Source organism: Triturus cristatus, chromosome 4_1 (genome assembly GCF_964204655.1).
Source record: "Triturus cristatus chromosome 4_1, aTriCri1.1, whole genome shotgun sequence".
Lineage (NCBI taxonomy): Eukaryota > Metazoa > Chordata > Amphibia > Caudata > Salamandridae > Triturus > Triturus cristatus.
In genome coordinates, this window is record NC_140585.1 from 782132506 (window position 1) to 782152521 (window position 20016).

Genomic DNA, 20016 nt, shown 5'->3' on the forward strand with positions numbered 1-20016 from the left:
GCCATCCAATAGCATTCATGGGTCCTCCGGTATTTCATACTGCAGCACACCCTTGATGTGACTTTATATTTATTTCCAAAATGTCTTAATTCCAAAGCTCCGGTCTTTATTGCAGACAGGAGAACACTAAGAGACAGGGGTTACTTGAGGGCACTATATGGCAAAAGGGAGGGACCGGTAAGATGGCATCAACGGCAGTAGTGGGGCGAACCCGGCAGACGCAAACAAGGCAATAGAGTGAGCAGGGAAAGTTAGCATGGACACCCCATTGTGGGACATTGCCGCACTGGCAGAGGTGCAGGAACTGGAGGTTACCAGCAGTGGGATGGAATAGGGCTAACTAAAGTTGTGGACCTGGTGGGGGAGTCAGGAATGGTCTCCTTTGAAGATCTACAGGACCAATATGAAAAGGCAGATTCCCAGATATTCCAGTATTTACAGGTACAGGTTAGACCTGCACTGACTAAATGTCTCGGTCATCTTGATATGATAGAGGAAGAATCCTCCCTAGAATTTATGCTGCTGTCTCCACCGCGCCAAAGTCACACGATATTATGTATCTATGACACCCTGGTAAGGAACTGCAGGGCACTGCTGCATAAGCCGAAGGCCAGATGGGAGAGAGACATGGGCAGTTAGAAGATGAGAACTGGGAGGAAGCATGGTACCCGAGGAGAGTGGCAATCCGAACAGATTTCTGCCTAGTACAACTCATGAAACTGCACAAGGGCGTCCAATACGCAGACATTGCTCTGCACCATGGGTAGGATCCCTGATGACAAATGCCTGAGAGGGTGTGGGATGATTGGGACTTTGGTACACACTCTGTGGGAGTGTCCGAAATTGGGACCTTATTGGCAAATGATTCAGGTGCATATGAAGCAAGTGTTAGGAAGTCTGGTGGTTCTCTTTACACAGCTAATGTGCCTGGGTATATGGGGAGTACAGACATTACAGAGATACTCAGTCATGTTCAGTTATGTTGCGCTGATGGTAGTCAGGCGGGACATCGTACAAGCATAGGGGTCGTCCACTGTGTTGAGCGCAACTTAGTGAGCGCAGAATATGGATGGGTGAATTTTACCAGAATGATTGGTGTACCAGGTGCAAGGGAGCCTGGAGAAATTCAACAACATATGGGGCCAGTGGATAGAGCTCAGAGAACAGAAACTGCAAAGGAGGGCGGGGTGGGGTACCTGGATGGGAGCACGGACAGGGCCCTGACCGACACTGAGACCGCTGTTGACTGTTCAGCGGAATCTTGTCTCTCCTCTATACATTCAGTGATTCTATTCTGTTTTTTATTGCTAGAATTGCAATATTGGCACTGTGTTGTCTCTTTCTAAAAATTAAAAATAAAATGTTTTTAAAAAAAAGTCTTAATTGATGGACAGTCCTTCCAGATATGTAACTTTGAGCCGGTGTTCTGATGACAACTCCAGCATCAATCTGTTGCTTCCTGGCATAACTATTTTCATTTTTCTGGTGTTCTGTACCACAGATAGTAGAGATCTAACATCAGCCATTTAAAAAATAGTAATTTGTGGAGAGGAAAACACTAAGTGGAGACATCAAGAGTATTGTGCTCAAATACTTAGCAGAGACATATCAGATAAAAACTGAGAAATGTTTTGGGGAGAACTCAATGATCCCAAAAAGTATCCCATTCAGAGAGTCTGCATACACTCCAATAACTAGGTGCATTTTCGTGAATTTCTCCATGGGAGTAATTTCTCGATGTACCTCCATAATAATTCATGATTGTAGGACCCAATGTCTCAACTGCTGATATTGGAAACTATCTACCTCAGTAATGCTGAATTCCCTCGTACACTCTTAAAAGGATTGTATTAAATCCCTCCTGAAGAAATCCAAGATCACTTTGTATTCTCCCTCCTTCCATTACTTGAATGTATCTGACCCTTTCACCAATGCAAACATTGGGTTACCATGTATTGGTGAAGTGGGGGAAGAAAATTATGTAATTATGTTAGACTGCCCCTTCTTGTTTTTCTGTCCCATATTTCTAAGACCCATTTCATTGGTTCAGCTAAATAAGTATTCCAAGGTCTCTGGGATTTATGCAAGCATTGTAGTTCCCAGACTGATTTCCCAGCCAAAGCACTTTCCATGGGTAAAACACTTTTTCCATTTCCTGGGCCATTCACATAACCTATGCTCTAATGTGTAGTGCCCTGTGGTAAGCTAGCATGTCTGGGCATTCCAACTCTTTCTCTGAGTGCCCTCATTATTTTAGCGTTGACACACAGGGTCTACCCTGCCCATATTAATGACTGAAGGTCTCTTTTCTAGGGCTTAAACATCTCTCTAAGGTATGGCCACCAGTAAAGTCTGAAACAAATATTGTAGGCATGGTAAAATGTTTATCATAATGGCATGAAGTCTGTCCAACTAGGAGACAAACAGGGGATTCCATATATCTGAATCTCCCTTGATCATTCTCTTAAGGTCTGGACAATTAGCACAGGCCCTCTTCTCCAGTTTTCTGGTTATGTAGTGACCTAGGTACCTTATTGACTTTGAGGCAGATCTACATGGGTAGTGGGCTTTAAGTTGTTGGATGTGTTCATTGGGTTGTGTCAAGTTTAAACCTTCACAGTTTTGAACATTTATTTTAAAATGATGTTTTTTCGCAATCTGCCGATACTTCCACCAATGAAGTATCCAGATTGGTTAATGTTAACAGGGTGCCATCAGCAAAGAAGCATATCTTGTATAGTTCTCCCCAAAACGCTAGGCTACTAATTCCTTCATGATTCCTCAGTTGTATTGCATGGCGTTCAACATCTAAGTCAAAGAGGAGTGGTGACAAGGGGCACCCTTGGCTCATTCCCCCTTTGTAGTCTAAATGGGTTTGAAGGCCATTTACTGTTATTGTCACCTCTAGTAACTATCCAACATCTGTCTGTTCATCTCTGGTCCCATGATAATTTTATTTAGGAGTGCTTTTAAATATATCCACCTGATGATGTACGAATCTTCCCACCAGGATCTCTCACTATAGGCCTGTTCACTACGTCCATCCCCTCCTTGCATAATATAGCTACACCTACAGTTTTAAGGATGCTGAGGCCCAAATTCAAGTGGGGTACGTTTTGTGCTTCATTCTAAATTGATCTTGTCGATGTAGGCGAGTCTCCTGCAGGAAATCAATATTTTGATTGTGTCAGACTATATAAGCCTACAATCTGAGGATCTAATTCGGGGGATCCATACCCTTAACATTCAGCCATAACAGCCTGGCAGGCATGGTTAATACTAAATGCAACAGTCCCTGTGCTTTGAGATCTTTTGGCATTATTGGCTATTTGTCTTACTCGGGGTTCCCTTGAAATCAGCATGATCAGCAAAACAAACAATTTCATGCATTAACTGTTTTGAAAATCCAGCAGCAATTCCTTCTATTCTGAACAGGTGTCAGCATGATGACTGACCTAAGACACATTATCTTATCTTTGTGGTGCCGTTTGGACCTCACTCTGACGTTTTGCAGAACCAAATACCTCAAACTACATGTAAAGATATCCCTTATATACCCCAATTTTGAACCACAACAGCAAATATAGTTTTCTAAACCCGCCAATGTTTTCTTCTCGCCCATTAATTCATAGAGCCCTATAGCCCTAACTCGTACTCACTTAAACCTCATAACTTAGATCTTGGCTTGTGCTGCTTATCATACTCTCCTTCCACTTGCTGATCTATGCCTTTGCATTCTGGGAGAACTTGATGACGATTGGCCTAGATCCACTTAATGGCACTGTTAGGAGTCAGTTGCCTGTTTTCCACTGGCTTGTCTGTGTTAAGTCCTACTAAGTTCAACTACTCATTAGTCATTTAACAGTCTACCCATTTCCAAACTAATTGCAGAGCAGTGGTTATAGCCATCAATACACAAAGTTCTTTTAATTTAGGATCTGCATAAATAAATTAATTTCTCGGATCCTCTCAAGAAGACTGGCTGTCTGGTCTTGGTACAAGAAAATCCTCAATACCCCCCATTCGATCTCACCGTTGCTTCTGGCTTCCCTCATGATGGCTTCCTTCACCCTAGAGTTCGTCACTTTGACACTACATCTTTCGGTCTCAAAGCTGTTCCTTCAAGTTTTCTCTCCACTCTGTTCGCAAAGACAATAACTATTTCTCTTCTGTCATTGTCCTTCAAAATAAATGTAAAGATGGTTTGTAGTTAAAGGCCATCACTCTGTCATCTGTGCGCAACTTTTTTATTTTTTTTATAAATCTTTTTACTGAAACACACATCGGCAAAACGATATAGGACAGGTGGTCATGCAGGTGTCACATTACAGTGCGCATGGGTGGATGGTTACATTGACTTCATCATAGAGAGGAACTTCATGGGGATATCGGGTCATCATGTTCAATACTTCGAGGCGGTACACAGATCTCCCCTCTATATACATTCCACGGATTCCAGATAGGGGACCATTTCCTAGGACACTCCCTTGCCACATATACAGCTTTTTCTCTAAACATACACCAGTCAATGTTCTTTTCCCAAGCTTCCAGAGTGGGCGGTTGCGCCGCCCCCCACAGTTGAGCAATATTTCATTTGGCCAACATGAAACCAATTGTGACCCATAGCGTTTGAGAAGTGTTCAGGTCTGTGGGCTCGCAAATATTCAAAATACATCGTCTCGCCTCCGGACGGAGAGAGACGCATAACACCTTGTTGATTTTGTCATGGATTTGGAGCCAGTATGAACTAATGTATGTGCATTCCCAGATGGTGTGCATGAACGTTCCGGTGAGGCCGCAACCCCTTTTACATTCGCCCGTGTCGAACTCAAGGTCGAGCACTTCCTTCTGCCTGTCTCTTTTGGAGCCAGATGTCAGAGACAGCACCTGTCCCCGTATCACCGTCTTAAATGCTTCCTATAAGGTCTGGGAAGAGGACACAGATCCCAAATTGTCAGAGAAATATTTGTCGATGGTCTTAATAAGGTCTTTGCGAATCTAAGGGTCCCGCAGGTACCAAGGGTTAATGGGGGCTAACCTCCCCACCGTGCCCGAGCAGATGGACCTAGAGGGGCGAGTGGTTGGAGATACCCCTAGCTAAGTGTTTAACTTCGTTTATGTAAGTGGCTTGTGCGGCAGGGACAAGACAATATAGTCTAGACGGGAAAGACTGGTGCACCCCAGAGTGAAAGGTGTGTTGTATCTGGTCTGGATGGTATAGTCTCCATCCATCAACCAGTCCCATTGCATCAAGAAAGTCAGGTAACCACCGAGCCGAAGGCCTCACCTCATGGGGGGGATATCTATCCAATGTACCTGATACCACTGCATTGAAGTCGCCCCCTATTACTAAGAGCCCCACTGGAATGGTGAGCAGGGCCGCACCCACGTTAGCGAACGTTGTGTTCTGCAAGCCTGGAGGGACATAAATGGACATGAGGGTAAGCACCCGGCCCTCCCACGTCCCGGTGATACCAACGTACCTGCCTCTATCGTCTGCCCAGGTGGAATTCACCGCTAGTGGAAACGCATTTCTTGTCATGATACCTAACCCACTGGAACCTGTGGTGAACCCAGAGTGTGCGACCATTTTATATCCCCCCCCATGCATTGCCTTACATAGGTTTCCGACCAGGTGAGTTTCCTGGAGCAGAACTACATCAAGAGCTTGCCTCTTAATGTACTGAAGAACAACACTTCTTTTGATTTTGTCCCCTAACCCATTAACATTCCAACTCAAAATTTTTAAGTTTTTATCTCCCACTACGTCTGTCCTGCACAGCACACAGCCAACCACCCTCCGCATGCACCCCCCCCTGTTAAGTTCCGAAAGACATAAGCATAAGCCATGCCAATGTAACAGAAATAGCACCAAATCAACAAACAACACACCCCAATCCAACAGCCCCCCGCCCCGCTGCCCTGTACTCTGGGCTTAAAACAGCCCATGAAAAACTTGCAGAGTGCCTGTGGCCCCAGAGAAAAATTCAAATAAAGAAAGAGCCCCACTGGAATGGTGAGCAGGGCCGCACCCACGTTAGCGAACGTTGTGTTCTGCAAGCCTGGAGGGACATAAATGGACATGAGGGTAAGCACCCGGCCCTCCCACGTCCCGGTGATACCAACGTACCTGCCTCTATCGTCTGCCCAGGTGGAATTCACCGCTAGTGGAAACGCATTTCTTGTCATGATACCTAACCCACTGGAACCTGTGGTGAACCCAGAGTGTGCGACCATTTTATATCCCCCCCCATGCATTGCCTTACATAGGTTTCCGACCAGGTGAGTTTCCTGGAGCAGAACTACATCAAGAGCTTGCCTCTTAATGTACTGAAGAACAACACTTCTTTTGATTTTGTCCCCTAACCCATTAACATTCCAACTCAAAATTTTTAAGTTTTTATCTCCCACTACGTCTGTCCTGCACAGCACACAGCCAACCACCCTCCGCATGCACCCCCCCCTGTTAAGTTCCGAAAGACATAAGCATAAGCCATGCCAATGTAACAGAAATAGCACCAAATCAACAAACAACACACCCCAATCCAACAGCCCCCCGCCCCGCTGCCCTGTACTCTGGGCTTAAAACAGCCCATGAAAAACTTGCAGAGTGCCTGTGGCCCCAGAGAAAAATTCAAATAAAGAAAGAGGGATCAGATAGTGAGCTCCACGTCCCTGCCCCTAACCATGGTACTCATATTGCCCCCAGTAGACAGGCGGCTGAAGGCCATACGTAATCCTCCGCCCCAGCATGCAAACACTTGTGTCACACCCTCCCCGGCCCATCCCTCCATCATGTCCCAAATTACTCAGTGGCAGGCTGCCATGCTCCGTGTCCGTATCTCAAGAAGGATGAGAGTCTGCATGTTCCCCAGCGTCACGATGTACAGGACCCTTTGCACTTCGATATTCAATCCATTCCGCAATTGCTTCCGGTTGGTCAAAGAACCACGCTCTCCCATCCACCTCAACCCGGAGGCGTGCTGGAAAAAGCATCGAGTACTTCAGGCCCCTTTCCCTCAAGTCACGCTTCACAGAAAGGAATGAACGCTGCTGTTTCTGTACCCTCTGTGTGAAATCCGGAAAGAATGAAATGTTAGTGTTTTCGTAGCGAAGGGGGGCCCCTGTTCTAGAATTCTGGACAATCACATCTCTATCACGAAAGTTGAGGACTCAAGCCAGCATGGGCTGCGGGGGAGCGCCCGGTTTGGAACAGGCCGCCCAGGACCCTGTGAGCACGTTCAATAACAAAGAACTAACTGAGGCCCTTGGGTTGGAGGTGATTAAGGATAAGGTCCTCAATAAATAGGTCTGGTGCTTGCCCCTCAGTTTTCTCCGGAATTCCCAAAATGCGAAGATTATTGCACCTAAGTCGACCTTCATAATCATCCAACTTGAGATCTGTGAGGGTGCGTGAGTCCTAGAGTTCGCGGACCTCTCTTTGTAGCTGCGAGACGTCATCGATGAGGCCAGAGGTTGTGATCTCTACCTGCCTGACTTTTTCGTTAAGTTTTCCAAGGTCGGCCCTAATAAGATTGACATCAATTGCCACAGTATCCAGGGAGGTTTTGACTCCAGTAATGGCTGCCATGACATCCTTAAGTGACGGCTCCAGTTCATCTTCCCCGGGGCTCCCCTTAACGGCACCTACGGACAGTCGGCCCTGCTGAGCCTCTTTGGAGACTGTGTAGCGGTCCAGTTTGTTTGCTTGGACCTGTTTCGACCCACGGGAGCCAGTGCCCCGGACGCGATCCATGGTAATGGCCAAGGTGTGTTGCCAACCAGACTAGGGCACTCAGTATGGGCCGAAGCGCCACCCCCTACAGTTCTTATGTGTTAGACTCGTCGGCCAGGACCTCAATTGCAGTGCGCAGGCCCCTGATAGCTTCCGCTCCCCGGGGGGCGGTGGGCCTTCCACAATCAGTCTCCAGAAGGCGCAATCGAACGGTGGGCCAAAGCTGCCAAGGGAGTCACAAGCTTCAGGGATCGCCTCTGTTGGTCTGTCCAGCAGTCGTCTTATGTTGGACCAGGGGACACTCGCCACAGCTCCTCCTGCCTGAATCTCAGTGGAAACACAGGGGGGCCACTGTTCCCTCAAAGTCCCCTCTAGATGCTCAGGAGTGGTCTCTCCAGCCCCCCAAGAGACAGGTAGGTACTGCGCTGGGCCACCAATGAGGCAGAGTGCGTGGCAGTAGTGGCTCCAATGGGGCAAGCAGGGGGAGGCCACATCAGGCAAATGCGCATCACCAACTTTAACCAAGTTGCGGCAGATGCGTGTTATGCCGGCCCCAAAGACTGCGCCCCACCGGGAGCGCCGCGCGGTCTATAACTCAACGCCGTGGGTGGCAGGCACTCGGTCTTGAGGTTGCGACGGGGGGTTGCGGCGGCACCTTTGGTCATCCGGCACCGCCAAGCAATGCTGTTAGACCTGCCCGGCCTCCGTTACTTTCTTGCAGCGCATTGCGAAGGCGCCAGTTGCGTGGGTGCAATCACCGCTGCTGCCACAGGTGGGAAAGGCTCCATCACAGCTCCGGCACCGAGCTTCAGCGGTCACCCCAGAGGGCAGCGCCGCCACACAAAGGGGCCGGATCGGTCGGACCTCTCCTCCGGTGTCGTATTCACTGTGGGCCCCAGCTTCTGTGATTGTTGTAGGCCGTAATGTTCTGGGGCAGATATCTTCCCCCACCAACCTGCGCGGCGATTCCGGAACGGCGGGTTAGGAGCTACTGTTCCGAACCCCAAAGCCGTTGTCTGGAGAAGCGGATGGTGTTTCAGGATAGTCGTGGGGCAGGGATGATCTCTGCAGCTAACCCACTACGCAGCCATCTTCGGTCTGCGCTTAGCCACGCCCCCGCCCAACTTTTTTTAAGCTCTTTACATTTATATTTTGGATGTGTAATTTGCGATTCCACATGGACTAGCGATGTATGCAAAAATTGTTCTAAAGAACGCTGATGACTCCAGCCTAGACTTTATTGCTTCTGGCCTCTGATTTATGGCCTGCACGTTCATTCTCAGTACCACCGTATCTGAGGGTGGCCTTCAGGGCTTCCACCCCCTTTGTGAAGGATCCCTCTGGTGGGGCTGCAGATCCACCAGAAACGTTTTTAAGTCTTCTTTAGCTAGGGGTACAGATTTTTGCGCTGCCATGATCGAACTTTCAGAGTCACTATCACTTTCTTCTGTCAATTTTAGGAATTTTGATGTCTCCCCTCTTGACATTGTTGCATCGGGGTAAATTCTAAGGGGTGGTGATACAGCAGTCTTGAGCAACTTTGACCAGCTGTTTTGCTCATGCTCTCTCGTTTCCCACGGCCTGCTTACTTCTATTACCCACCGCTTGCTAGATTAGGTCCACCATTGCCCAATGTACCAGGATTAGGGCCTCACACAGCAGCAGCAAGATCTTCCTCTCCTAGAAGTACTGACAGCAAATTGCTAACGGGGCTCACCCGTCATTTTTTTCTCATAATTATTCTCTATTGCGGTCTTCCACACACCAAATCACTGCACAAATGTCTCTCTTCTAGCACCCTCATGTACCATTTTCCCTGTTTCACCTGTGGACAATGTCACTGCAATCACTCAAGTTGTATCTGAGATTCCTCCAGCCACCCCTCTCCTTTGGCAGAGGCCGAGGGCGGCTTCTGCCCAGTCCGCTGCCTTGTTTAGGGTCTCAAACAGCTTATCCTCCATGGTGACTGCACATTTCGTGGGCATCCTATGTGTGGATCGCTGCAAATCTGTTCCTCTGAGCATCCTTCACTACCAGCCCTTTCTTAGATGATTTGCCACATACTTGAACCCTATAATTCGGGCATGGAGCCCAGAGACGCTCTACGATACTGCTTCTCCGGTACTATCATGGGCAGAAGTCACTGGGCCTGATTTAAAGTAGTTTTTTTTTTGTTGAAACATTTTTTATTGTTTTCCAACACAACAAGACAATAATCAACTCTCAATCCCCACCCGTCCAGGAAATACCACACATGTAACAGCATCCCCGACTCTCCTGAAGATGGCTCAACCTTCCCACCCGGTCCCCTACCCCCCCTCTCCCACCCTCTGTCAGTGTGCCCCCATCTCCCACCCCGGTCCCACTTTCGATGTGTCCCCCCTCCCTGGTCAATAAAATACAGGAGCCCAGCCTCTCCCTAAACCAACAGGACCTTCCAGCTAGCCCAGCCAAAAGTGTAGGCGGTCAGGGCCCGCCGTCTCGCCTCTTCTACTCCCCGCTCTCCACTACCTCCTGCCCGTCAGACCCGCTCTCCTCAGCCCCCGTCTCGGACATCAACCCCTGAAGTTCTACCACCAACGCTTCCCATGCCCGGGCCGTCGCCAGCGCCTTTTCGTCATCTCGCCGGAGGGCCAGTTGCACCCGGAGCGTGCCCTCAGCCCCTGCCCAACGCGCCAACGCCGATCTCCAGCGCAGGAAGTTAGGTCCCCCCCGGGATTTCCAGTGCAGAGTCAGTTCCCTCTTGGCCATTATCAACCCCAGATCATAAAATTTGCTAGTAACCTTCGTGCGGCGAGTGTGGGGGAACCAAAGCAGCAAACAGGTCCCCATATCCGGGGCAATGGAGCGATCCGTGACCTGGTTCAAGCAATCCACCACTGCTTCCCAGTAGTCACCCAACTGCGTACAGGACCAAAACATGTGTCGAAAGTCCGCACCGTCCACCCCGCACCGCGGACACTGAGAGTGCGCTCCCCCGAAATATCGCAGTATCTTGGCCGGTGTCAGGTATGCCCTGTGTAACGTAAAAAACTGGACTAACTGGAACCTGGCATTCCTCGTTCCCTTCCAGGCCCTCCGCACCAGCGTGGACCACGTGGACTCAGGGATCTCTTTCCCTAGGTCCGCTTCCCACTTTTCCCTCAGGGCGCCCAGGGGGAGGAGGCTCTCCGTCGACAGCCGGCGATAGAGGCAAGTGATGTCCTTAGCCGTCCCCGCCGCCATCACTACATATTGGCAACCCGCGGCAGTCGGCGGTTCCGACAGTCCCACGTTCCAATGCCTCTGGAGGCTCGCCACCAGGGCCGCATGAAGCAGGAAGTCTCCCCGCGGGAGCGATTTAAAGTAGTTAGTCACTATTTCATATAATAAAATGTTTACCACATTCGTCAGGCAAGGTGTGATAAAAAGCCTTTAGTCTTTGAGAATAAGCGCGGAGATAGGATTAGCAAAATGAATGGAAGGTTTGAGGCTAGCATTTATAATCGTAATGCCTTTTTGAATCATCTCTTTGAAGAAAGATGACACCTCTGAATTTTTGCAACGTAAGTATTAATAGGTGACTAAGATTTTTGTGGCTAGTGAAAGTTCAGTTGATTTTAATTTGTTTTCAAATAATGTGGAGTGTTTTTTGCAGTTGTTTTTGTTTATTTTAACAGTGGGAGATTTCTGTGAATTGAGTAGTTTTTAGGCAATGTCGAAGATCTTTTTCGGATGATTTTTAGCTAGATTAAGTTAAGATATGAAGAAGGAAGATTTAGCCTCAAAGATGTCCAATGTCCTTGTATTCTTTGTTTTTGAGGCGGAGGGGTTCTGGGTAGAGGGGTTATAGCCAGTTTTCTTGCTTAAAGCTCTTGTGTATTTTTAGTGGGGGAGGGGTCGCCAGCTACCTCAGTTATGGCTGTCTGAATTTGATTGTTTTATGGAAGTTTAGGGTTTCAAGACTAAGATTTTTGGTTAGGTATTTAGTTGGAAACTGTGAAATAGCAAGCAAAACTAGAAAGATTTAAAGTCTATTTCACAGGAGGAGTTGGCAAAGGCTGTGGAATGTTTTGCAGAACTGTACTTGAAATGATTAATTTATGAACACAGTTTATTAATATGTATTTAATTCAGTTTGCAGCTCCTACGCACCCCAACCCTTACTAGCTACTCACTTGTGCAATGAGCAAATACAGCACTTTTCTAGAATCGGTACACCGTTTCATAGCAGCGATTCCGTCTGGAAATACATATTTTACTACTATTTAAATATTGTTACAGATGATCAGTCTGCTTCAAAATAGAGTATCTATCTGAAAAACTGTTACCTAACTTAAATCACTTGTTCACTTCTGATAACTATCGTGCTTCTGTCTGGGGTGTCATCGCTTAAGTGTCTTCTAGTATTTTCCCTGGTGGAATTATATTGCCATGCCCACACATATATTTTTCACATCGCAACCAACAATTCTTAATTTTTTATTTTTATTTCATGTGTTCTCTGTTTTACGTTTGTAAAAAATGGATTCAAAACATAAATGTAACTTAGACCTCTTTTTTATGCAGTTGACGTCCAAAAACATTCAGTGCATGAGGACTTTGCTTAACTTGGCTCACTGTCATGGTGCTTTCCTTGGGACTTCATGGCAACTTGTTCTTGCTACGCTACAGGTAGAGACACGGCAATTTGGTATATGAATAGTTTCATAGAATTCTTATTGAACGTCATTCCCACTTCCTCGTTATTTCTAAAAGTTTCTTACATATTTCAGCATCTGGTTTGGATACTAGGACTAAAGCCATGCCCTGGGGGCGCCCTGAAGCCTGGGAGGGCAGTGGAAGGACCAAGCACAGTAAGCATCATTCACGTATTTAACATGCTGTGATCTAGCTCCTGTATACACTCTTATACACCACGCACTGCTTTCTTTCTTTCCGAGGTTTTGACGACAGCAGTCATGACTGATTTGCCCGTAATTGCCAATATTCTTTCAAGACTTTTTGAAAGTTCACAGTAAGTATACATCTCCAAATACATGTGTGACAGTGTATCTCTGTTTTATAGACAGTTTGGTTTTATTGCGCATCTGATATTTTTTCAGGTTCCTGGATGATGTCTCTCTGCACCATTTAATAAATGCCCTGTGCTCATTATCTCTTGAAGCTATGGATATGGCATATAGCAACAATAAGGTATAGATTATCTACAGTATGGTTAGATTGCATTGGGTATGGTTGCATATGTTTAATATTTGTGTTTTTGGTTTTGCCAGCCACATATTTATCTTAAAAAATTCTACTGTTCTTAAAATTTAAATGGTAAAGTTGTGGCACAGAAAAGTCTGAATTAATAGTTAAGAAAAACTTCACTTGAAATCTCACATGAAAATATTTTCATTTTATTGTCACATTTATTTAGGAACCATCACTTTTTGCAGTTGCTAAGTTGCTTGAAACGGGAATAGTCAATATGCATCGGATAGAGATACTGTGGCGACCTCTTACAGGACACCTTCTTGAAGTGAGTGCATGATGTCATATATGTAGAGTTACTTAATAATATTTTTACTTTCAGTCACAAAACGTAGGTGTATGTGCTGCTCACCTTATTCACTATTTGTTTAATGAATGAATCCAAAAATAAAAATGTGCCACTCTATTTCTCTGTCAATCAATCAGTCAGGATTTGTAAAGCGTGGCTAATTGCCCAACAGTGTATCCTGGCGCTTGCAGGTCCCAAAGGCTTATTTGAACAATTGAGTATTAAGGACACTTCCGAGTTCCGGAAGTGAGGTTGTGGTCCAGAGGTGTGTGGGGAGGCTGCACAAAAAACTGGGGAAAAGCAAGGAGAAAGCAGTGAAAACAAGGGTAAAGCAAGGAGAAGACACACAAAACACAAGGGAAAAGTAGGGGAAAGCAGTGAGAATGAGGGAAAAGCAAGAAAAAGGCACACAAAAACAGAGGAAAAAGCAAGTAGAAAGCAGTGAAAACGAGGGAAAAGGAAGGAAAAGGCACACAAAAACGGAGGGGATAGTGTAGTGAAAAGGAGAGAAAAGCAAAAAGACAAACAAAAACGGGCAAAAGCAAGGAGAAAGCAGTGAAAATGAGGGAACATCAGGGAGAAAGTACACAGAAACGGGAAAAGCAGAAGAAAACAGTGAGAACGAGGGAAAAGCAAGTTAGAAGTCATTCAAATTACAGGGGAAAAAGCTAGGAGAAAGCAGTTAAAACGAGTGAAAAGCTAGGAGAAAACAAGAGCAAGAGGGATGCAGCAGCACAGGCAGAACTGGGCCGAGGAACTGTGAGCACTGTTCTTTAATTATATTCGCTCAAAGAAAGGATTTTATCAGGGCAAGGAGCTTGTCTACACTTTTCACGGTTAAAATAATTTATAAAAGAGGGAGCGTCAAGATGGCGGTCACTCTAAGAGTGCTCCGGACCCCTCCTTCATCCGCTCCGAAATCCTCAGCCCTCGACCGCCCAATCCTTTCCCCACTGACAGATATTTATCCCCTGCTGCGGCGCCATCACCCTGAAGTGACCGAAGACCCTGTGGCACCCACCTTCCGCTAATCTTCGCCCTCTCCTCCTACGGCCTGAAGAGCCGCTGCACAACATGGCGGGCCTGACCCCGTCTCTGTGAAGCCCCGAGGAGGCTGGAGATAACCCGCGGAGGAGTGGCCGGGGCCCGGTAAATACAGCTGCCTGGCGCCCTCCTTGCAGACCTCTTGACGACAAGCAGTGCCGGGACGACCCGCAGCTCACTTCAGCATCGACTGCCTACCATCGACCCTTGAGGCCTCCTCCCCCGGGCCTGCGCAAAAGCACACACTGTGGGGCCCTCTGAAGGACATGGTTCGCTTGGGCCTTTCAACCTCAGACTGAAACCGGGTGGCAGCCCGAGAAGAAGTACTCCTGCTTTACATTCTGCCCCCCATGCCACCCGCTCTCCTGGGGGTGACTCGGGGAGGTGCCTCGGGTCCAACTCGGTTCGTCGTCCTCTGGATCTGGTTGGGGTGGATCAGGGCCCCCGGATGGATCTGTATGGGCTGGCGGCGGACCTGGATCTGCTGCTCTCAGAGGCACATTTAACACACCGAGCCCTGCCTACATGAACACCTGAGGCAGTGGGGACTACGCACTTCTTCCTCCTGACGCAGGATCCCCCCACCTCAGAGCCCGTAGTGAGAGAACTGCCAAATAGGCCGTTGGGTATGATGTAGACAACATCGGGACTAGGGGCACTGATTCCACGCATTACCACTGAGGTGAGCCGGGCCCTTGAACTGGATTTTGGGAGAGGGTGCCAACAAGTAGTCTCTCACAAGCTGAAGCCTTCACCCGTTCTGGATTCCCGGGAACCCCCCCGACCCCCAACCTGATTATACTGCGGGGGACCATTGCAGTCTCTGGGGACCCTGATATGGAACTTTGCCGCAGCCGCCGTGCGGACCGGACGCGTGCCCTAATTGGAAGTCCAAGCCCTACTTTCACCCAGGGATCTAAACAAGACCACTTCGATCCCAGCAGAGGCATCCTCGAACCAGATTGCCTGACCGGGAGCACCTTACCATTGTCGCCCACAGGCCTAGAGGCCACTCACATGGACTGCAGAACCCTGCTGGCTGATCAAGAGCCCTAGGGGGCCCCAGTATTTGCAGACCCCAACCGCAGAACGGCGAGTTCAACCCTTCCTATCATAACATCTCGAGAACGGATCCCCAGCCCTCTGGCTGATTGAGCCCAGGCCAAGGAATCATCATTGCTCGACCTGTTAAGTACTTTTTTGCCACTCGCTATGGGAAAAGACCGAGGTTTTAAGTCCTCCACTACCCAAACGCAAAACAAATTCACCACGAATGAGACCAGCCTGACAGAGGGAGCCGCGGGGACTTCTCCCTCCCTGGGGGTGACCTTACTGCAATCCTGCAGGCGAGCAGCACGTTCCAAACCTTGGTTGAGGGTAAGATCGACGACGTTCGGGTAGACATGGCCCTCATCCGGCAGGACCTCCGTAATGCCGCAACTCGGAGGCGGAATCCTGCCTTTCTACGGTAGAAGATGATGGGAGGTGGGGGCCAGGACCATTGCCCAATGTTTAGATTTGTGTTTTGTACTGTTATTATTTTCGTCCGCTCCTCACAGCACTCTAACATGATTGCCATGCATGCATCTCCACCCCGAACGCCACGAGACGGGAAATAGAACCACACCCTCCCAAAACCCTGCAAAAGGCCCCCTGTGGGCTAATGCTCCATGACTCCCGCAGACCGCACATTTCTCATGACGCACGCAGCCCATAGGGGCAGTTCCCTCCGAGTCCTATTGTGGAATGTCAACGGGTTGCTTGATCATATCAAGGCAAGCGTACAGCAGTTTTGAAGTATGCCCAACGACATGCCCCTGGCGTCCTCTTGCTCCAGGAGACCCATTTCCTGGGGACCCAATATTCCTTCCTCACACGCTACGGATTTGACAGGGTATGGCACTCAGGCTTTGACAGAGGCTCTCGGGGGGTAGCAATCCTACTACGGCGAAGCCTTCCCTTTGTCCCCACCCACGTCAATAGAGACCTGAAAAGGACGGTTCATAACCATATCTGGAACACTGGAAGGAAACACCCTCAAATTGATATCCATATACGTCCCACCCGCCACACACTCGCCATCACTAAGACAACTCACTGACCTCATCTCCACCCTGCCCTTGGGACAGACGGTATTAGGGGACGATTTTAATGCAGTTGTGCAATCTACGCTTGACACTATGGGCACACCCTGTCCTACTAGGATAGCACACGCAAAAGAAATCGTTGACAGGGTGGCCACTTTGGGTCTCTGCGATGTCTGGAGAACCTGGAACCCTCGAACCCCCACTACACACACACCTCGGTGGCACACTGCACCCAAGCGCGAATCGATATGATCTCCATGCCCGCCCCGAGTGCCATAGAATAGCTGACATTACTATCCTTCTTGAAGGAATTTCAGACCACTCAGTCCTACTCCTGCGCCTAGGCGAAACCCCTGACACGCTGCAACCGATGTGGCAGTTAAACGCCTGGTTCCTACAAAACAGATTTGAAAAAATTATAGGAAAATAATTGCGCCAATACTTCCTCACCAATCTAGACTCAGTTCCCTCCCCGAGTACCCTTTGAGAGGCAAGTAAGGCCACCATCCGAGGAGTAGCCAGAGGCCAGCTCTGGGCACAACGATTGTCCCAGAATAGCTGACCCAGAACAAGCAACCCGTCTAGAGACTGACCTCACCAGGGCTCCGGAAGAAGCACAAGACAGACAGCTTGCGGTTCTGCGCGAAGAGATTAAACCGATTTCGCTGGACTCGGCTAAGTTGCTATGATGTTCCTCTGTTGCCCGAGTGTATTGCTGGGGCGACAAGAGCGGGAAACTGCTACATAGGTTGGCGTTGTACCCCCGGGCAAACCGAATTGTCCCTGAAGTCCACGACCCCTCCGAAACCATTCAACACACATCAGCCGAGATCGCGCAGTCGTTTGATGACTACAATGCCCGCTTATATTCAGCACGTAGGCTGGAGACCTCCCTTCCTGACTACCTAGACCAAGGAAAAGTCAATCTCCCCTGCCTTACGCACTCCGAGGCTTGCGGCCTGGACCTCCCTTTACCCCAGAAGAAATAAATAATGCAATCTCCTCTCTCGCATCCGGGAAAACGCCGGGCCCAGAGGGATTTCCACAGGAATACTATGCCGCCTACCAAGACCTACTGGTCCCTCATTTCTCCAAACAATTCCAATACGCCACAGAAGTTGGGGCATTTCCCCCTCAAACAGACGTAGCAACCATAGTGGTTATCCCCAAGACCCAACCACCCTTGCCAGCCTGCTCAGAATATCGCCCGATTTCATTAATCAATACTGAGGTTAAGATATACGCCATGGTCCTGGCCCAGCACCTACGCCCATTCCTTAGTAAACTGATTCACCCGGACCAATGCAGCTTCATGCCGGCACACAGCACTATACACTGCTTGTGGCGCCTTCACCTGGGTCTTGCGAACCGTCAAGTTCTCACCCCTATCTAGCACTTCTCCTTGTCGACTTTGAAAAGGCCTTCGACAAAGTTGATTGGCTTTATTTAGAGGATGTACTAACAATGGTGGGTCTGGGTCCGCATTTCTGTCGTTTCGACCGGGTCCTGTACTCCAACCCTAGAGCTAGAGTACTCATTAATGGGGTCCTCTCAGAGATATTTCCAATCCACAGAGGTACAAGACAGTCCCGTTTCACCACTCCTATTCGCGCTAGCAATGGAGCTCTTGGCGTGCCTTATTTGGGCTGCTGATTTGGTCCAGGGTTGAACCTGGGGGAGTCACCACAAAATTGCCTTCTATGCGGATGACGTCCTGCTCTTCCTGGCGGACCCGGCCCGCTCTGGCCCTAGATGTCTTCGAGCCCTGCAGGTCTTTGGGAAAGTTTCAGGCCTCCGACTCAACCCGGCAAAATTGACCCTTGTACCCCTCCACCTCTCTAGGGAGTGCTTTGATTGTCAATCAACCATTCCCAGTAGGCGACAGTCGTATACCTGGGCATATGGGTTGCTCTTCTCCCCGAGCTAGAATGGGCATTAAACATTACCCCACTTGTCAAGAAGGCCAAAGAAGACCTTCGGCGCTGGCAAACCCTACCACTTAACCCACTTGGGAAGGTGGCATTATTCAAGATGATGATCCTCCCCCATTTCTTATATATTATTCAAAACACCCCCTTCCACTTCCCACAAAGGAGGTAGACAGCATGAGCACTAGGTTACTGCGGGGAGGGGCAAGACCACGTATAGCCCTCGCCCGTTGCCGAATCCCTCCTTTCGATGGAGGTATGGGCATGACTGATGTTTACCTATACTACTTAGCCACTCGGCTGCTTGTCCTTCATGATTGGTTCACCGGGGACTGGTCTGACCCGCCTCACATAACCGAAACAAGAGACATGGAGTTCTCCCGAATCCAAGCCATCCTGTACAGTTGTCCGGTACCTAGAGCGATGCTGGCAGTCACTCGGGCGATCCTAATAGCCTGGCGTTCGGCCCTGTGACTTACACGATGGGACAACCAATTGAGTCGACAAACACCTCTCTGGCAGTGTGTATGGCTGGAGGAAGTGGCAGCACTAGAGGATTTCAAAAGACGGGATCACATTGGAATATCACAACTGGGCGACATATGGGCGGGAGACCACATTAGGACGTTCCAAGACCTGCACAGGCGCTATACCCTCCACGCATCGCTATTTTACAAATACCTGCAGCTGCGACAGGCCCTCAATGCCCACATATCAACAGGAACCACGCTCCCTGAGTTTAGTCCACTAGAGGCACAAGTCATTAAGAGGAACCTGGGGAAGGGAGGAGTATCAAGGATATGTTGCACCCTTACCAATAATGGCCCTAAACGCTTGACCCGCTCAGGCACCGGTGGGAGGGAAAGCTGGGCCCCCTGGAGAAAGAGGGCTGGTGAGATGTCCTTATGGCCCCCAAGACCATCACCACTTCTGCCAGACTCCGCCTAATCCAATTATACTATTGTCATACCGCCTATCTCACCCTGGAGCGCTTTCACAAGGCAGGTTTGCGTACTTCACCTGAATGCATACGCTGCGAACAGCAGCCGGCGGATTTTACCACATAGTCTGGTCCTGTCCCCGACTTACAACATACGGGGATAAAATAGAATCCGAACTCACACACGTCCTGGGCTGGCAGGTGCCCCACAATCTCCTACACTTAACTTGGGAGACATGGATGACTTAGACGGGCCCCTAACAGATAAACTATTCTTCGGGACGGCCACCATGGTGACGAAACGCAACATCGCTGTGACATGGGCATCACCTGACCCCCCCAAGAGTAGCTAAATGGCCCAGAGGGGTAGATTGGTGCTCCGCCCAGGAGAAACCCTTCTTTGAGGCCAGGGGATGCCAGGCCAAACACAAAAAGATATAGGGCAAACGGATGAACCAATTGGGATAATGGGGTCTTTACATACATCTGTCTATTCTCTTTGAAGGCATTGTTTATGCAAGGTAGTCCTGGATCGGTATGCATGTACGTACACAACCATTGCTGGCATTCTATGAAATGCCTGTGTACAAAGATCAAAAGTGCTGTATTGTTGTTTTTTGTTTCTCCCCCCAAATATTTTAGGAAATAATTTTTTTGGGGTGCACCAAAGAAATCTCATTTTTGAAAATCTATTGGGCTGGACAGTTAATGCATATCACCACCATTTTGAAGGTCTCGCTTTGTTTTCGTGTTACCAG

The 20016-nt window shown here is 48.6% G+C and overlaps 1 protein-coding gene across 2 annotated transcripts in view; it reads left to right on the forward strand.

Moving 5' to 3' along the window:
• The window catches only part of MON2 (MON2 regulator of endosome-to-Golgi trafficking), a 1036128-nt gene that overhangs the window by 585996 nt on the left and 430116 nt on the right, over positions 1–20016 (forward strand). For both annotated transcript variants that reach the window (XM_085653355.1, XM_085653354.1), the window contains exons 16-20: positions 12284–12388; positions 12490–12570; positions 12658–12731; positions 12820–12910; positions 13137–13238. In XM_085653355.1, coding sequence (XP_085509481.1) covers positions 12284–12388; positions 12490–12570; positions 12658–12731; positions 12820–12910; positions 13137–13238 — 453 coding nt within the window. The remainder of the gene's footprint in view (positions 1–12283; positions 12389–12489; positions 12571–12657; positions 12732–12819; positions 12911–13136; positions 13239–20016) is intronic.